Source organism: Gavialis gangeticus, unplaced genomic scaffold (genome assembly GCF_001723915.1).
Source record: "Gavialis gangeticus isolate Ggan-Ray unplaced genomic scaffold, GavGan_comp1, whole genome shotgun sequence".
NCBI classification, from domain to species: domain Eukaryota; kingdom Metazoa; phylum Chordata; order Crocodylia; family Gavialidae; genus Gavialis; species Gavialis gangeticus.
The window spans coordinates 104676395-104680635 of record NW_017729031.1 but is presented as its reverse complement, the minus strand read 5'-3'; the positions used below and the strand labels follow the sequence as shown (position 1 = coordinate 104680635).

At 45.4% G+C, this 4241-nt stretch overlaps 1 protein-coding gene across 1 annotated transcript in view; it reads right to left on the bottom strand.

Annotated features, from left to right (window-relative positions):
* Window positions 1-322: 322 nt before the first annotated feature.
* The window catches only part of RAPH1 (Ras association (RalGDS/AF-6) and pleckstrin homology domains 1), a 152624-nt gene continuing 148705 nt past the window's right edge, over window positions 323-4241 (bottom strand). Inside the window, exon 14 of the mRNA XM_019523488.1 lies at window positions 323-4241. This exon is cut by the window's right edge and continues 43 nt beyond it. Within this exon, the coding sequence (XP_019379033.1) occupies window positions 2433-4241 (1809 nt within the window). The 3' untranslated portion in view covers window positions 323-2432.

Here is a 4241-nt window from a genome sequence, read left to right as displayed (position 1 = left end):
AGCATACAGTACAAGCAGCAGGAGGAACCATGTAGAAAATTACAGCACCCATCAATTGTAGCACAACTCAACACTTCAGAGACCAGCCTGCTACACTGAGCATGCTTCAACTCAACAATGCAAATGCTTTTAAGGACACTTTATAAGCACAAAAATAGTAGAAACAAAAACTTTGTGAACAATTTGAAAGATACAAAAAAAGTGCCTTTTCATAGCAGTGCTTTAAAATGCACACAATGGTATATTCTTATTGCTCAAATAAACACATCTGAAATATTAAAACAATTTCCAGGAGACACTTGAGGTGCTGAAACAGAGTTAAAAAAAATCATATGAAACAGAGACAGCACCGCTCATTTTCTTTTCGTGATGCACTTTAAGACCAGATAAGTAAATATAGTGTTTTGTGAACTTTTCTTTTCAGCACAACTTTTTCCTATTCATAAATTATTCACAAAGACTCTCACTGTCTTATTTGGATGTTTTAAAAACATTTTATAAAAAAAAAATTGGGGAAGGGGAAGGACACTGTCATGTTCCTTATTTAAATCTACAAGCCTGAATCAGAAGCATCATCTCTGATCTCTTAGTTTCTGTCTTACGTACACGTGATATTGTAGGATTTCTTGCAATTTTGGGGGGCTCCTTTCCTAGTTTTTAGTTCAGGAAAAAAAATTCTAACTGCTTATTTTGAAGAAGGGTGGGGGAGGGGAGTAAAAAACTTGCCATCCCAGTTTTGACAGTGTCCCTATAGTGAACATCAGGGAGGGTCACACAAATGAGCATGTTAAGGTACAGCGCAAATATTGGCATTATTTTACAGATTTTTATACTACCCTGTACTGTACATGCATGATACACAAGACCACTTAAGCTAACTCTACAACATTACCACAACAATCGATACTTGGGTAAGACTTGCACAATCAAACTACTGGATTACAAGAAAAAAATTCTATTTTTTTTAAATCTTGCGACTGTAATCAGTAGCACATAAATAAACAACCTGAACACAATAGTCTCTTTCCTTCTAATACAGCCCCCATGGATCTAATTACATTACTAGCAAATTTCTGACTTCAATATTGTATATTTTTCAGTCATCTTCCTTGACTTCCGGAAGTGCAATTTGTTACTTAATAGGCATATTCATTGACTGCAGTCTCAGAAGGACAATGAAAACAGGATGCCAACTATTCTGTCTTGAACTGAAATTACCATTTCCCCGCATTTCTTCTGTGAAGAAAGCTTCCAGCTAACTGTCAGTGGATGACAAACCAGGCTTTCCTTACAGGTCTTCAGCTGTTTTTGTTAACATAATACATCTTACCAGGCATGGATAAAGTGAATCTGGATACTGTGCAGGAGCAAACACCTATACAGAAACGTACCTGTATTTTCAGTAAAAGATGCACATGCACATTGATGATGTATCGCACAACACATCACCCTCATTAAGCCTTTGGTGACTGGCATCAGAACCTCCCAAAATAAGGAACAGTGGATTAACTTGCAGGCGCTTCAGGCAGCTTTTAAAAGGGCTTAATGTATCATTTTTCTTTATCCGTAAAAATAAACTACCAGGCCTATTATGCAATTAGAAAGAATTCTGGATTCAAATAATATACATTTCTCCCACTTACAGCATAGGTAAAGAACACAGTATTTTGGCGTTGTAAATGGTTTTTAAGTATCTGGAGGGGGAGGCTCTTTTTAGTGTAAATATATTTCACTCCAGCCCATTTTGAGTTTGCTTAAAATGTACTCATTTTCAGTAGTAGTATGACCAGAACGTTTTGGTACGTTGTGTCTGTATTTTTCAGCCAATTGACAATATACAGCTATTGTCGGACTGCTTCAGTTCTGTACCATTTACCCGTCACAAACTGCCAAAAGATGCTCTGCTGATTTAAAGTGCCCCCTATATCTTGATCTTAAAATTACATAGACCAAATCCTAATAATTGCATGACCAAAACAATAAATACAGATCCACAAAAACATTCTGGTTATCGTCTATCATTGCAAAGAAATATATCAATATATTATATACCTAAATTTATAATACATGCACAAATATCTCACATGGACAGACACTACAAAAATTTTATCTTTCTTTTTTCTTAAATGCAGAAAAAAAGTAAGAAAAGGGTTTTTTTGTTTTGTGGTTTTTTTTTGGTCCAATCCATATGAAGGATTAAAGAATCTGTAAGGGATCAGACAATAACCCTCTACCCCCTACTCTACAAATAACCAAGCCCAAACCCTCAAATTTTTTGGACTAGTTGCGAAAAGGAATGTCTACAGTTACCCTCAGCTATAGTTGGCGACCATCACAAGAGTCACGCACGCTCTCTCTCAACTCAAAAGGTATCTGATTGCCAATAGCAGAACTGACTGCTGCAGTCACTGAAAATGCAGTTCCCCTACAGACTACCAGTCTCTCGACAGCTTGGTGTTCTGATCCCTTTTCGGGGGAGCAGGAGGTGGCCCCCTCCGTAATGTTGCATAGCCGGATATATGACTGCCTCCGTAGTGACTAGGCTTCTGCTGGTCAGCAAGCAGTTCAGGTGGGGGCGGGGGCAATACCATGTCATCCATTGTGGCAGTTGGCTCTGTTCTGGAGATTCGGGAAGAGGAGAGGGAGCCATGCCGAGTGATGGACTTTCGTTGCAGGGTCCTGTTTAGGTCTGCCAGGAAGCCAGGCTGAACACTAAGGCCAGACTTGGGCGAGGTGGGCACTTGGGGACTGGCTATCACTTGCGGCTCCCCAATATCTGCCTGCGTAAGCCGAGTGCTGTCGTTCCGCTTGGGCCGCGTGGGTGGCGGGGCTTTCTTCACAGATGATTTAGACCACGGCTGAGGCTGGGGATTGACAACAGCAACTTTTGGAGATGTACTACCTGAAAACACAGCTGGGATCTCTACCGGTGGAAAAGGAAGATCGATTTCAGGTGGAGGTGGTGGAAAGTCTGAATCCGACGGAGGAGAGGGGAACTCTACTACAGGGTCCTTCCCAGACACTCCTAGACCTGGTGCTTTTGTTGCGAGGCCTCCTTGCTGAAGGACAATCGGCAGATTTACCCCAGAAAGATTGAGCTTTCCTGGCTTTGGAGGAGCTGCAGGAGGCGGCAGAGACTCTTTGGAAGGAGATCCCGAAGGCTCTGGTGGGTGTGCAAATTTGCTGACAAGGCTGTCCACTGATGGTCTCTTGGATTCGTGGTATTCGGCTGAGCTGGCAGATTTGATGCTGGAGTTGCGCTGGGGTGTTGGAGGTGGTTTCTTCCCTCCGGGACTCGAGGTCTTGCTGGTCTTTTTGACTGGAGACCCCGTCTTGCTTGGGGTGGGAGAAGCTGCAGAGGTAGCTGGGGGAGGTGGTGGGGGAAATACTAAGCTGCTCTCTGGTGGAGGAGGAGGGAAATCAGGAGAGGGAGCAGAGGCAGGCTGCCATTTTGGCTTTGCTTTCACTGCTGGGGGGGACTGTGGAGCCACACTTAGTGGGAGAGGCTTTAAAGGTGGGGGGTCTGAAGCTGGTGGGGTTGGGAACTGACTGGCTATCTGCTTCACAACAGAAGGCACAGGAGACTGAGGGGATGGCGGAGGTTTAACAGAGAAACTCTGCTGTTTTGGCAAGGTAGGTGGGGGGGTGGGCCCCAGTGGTGTGGGTGAGGGTGAAGGAACCTGGGAGGATGTAAAACTAGGCTGCTTTTTCAATGCAGGAGGCAGGGGACCGGGTGCAGGTGGTGTGATGTGTGCCACCACCGGCGATGCAGCTTTAGCACCAGTCTGCATGGGAACAGCAGTAATGATGGGCTTTGGAGGGGCCTGCGGAGGTGGTGGGGCAGGCACAGGGGGTGGAGGAGGAGGGGGTGGAGAAGCAGCGGCAGTCTGAGTAACATTTGGTTGTACCTGATGTATTTTGAGAGGGGGTGGGGATGGGATGAACTGTGGCACTGATGGGGGGCAGGGCACTGGTTTTAGCTGTGCCATAGCCGACCCAGGGGTCGGAGGTGGTGGGGGCGGGGGAGGAGGTGGAACAACTCCATTGGGGGGCACCAGCATCTGGGGCTTTCCCAGTGGTGGGGGAGGAAGCGGCATTTGCTGCATCACGGAAGGTGGTTTCGAGAGGGAGCTGGAGAGCTGGGAGGCGTTCTGCAGCCGTGTGATAGTGCTGTACTTGACAAACATCGTGGCTGCTGAACCAGCCGAGGGTGCAGACTGACTGGGAAGTGGTGGGGGGGG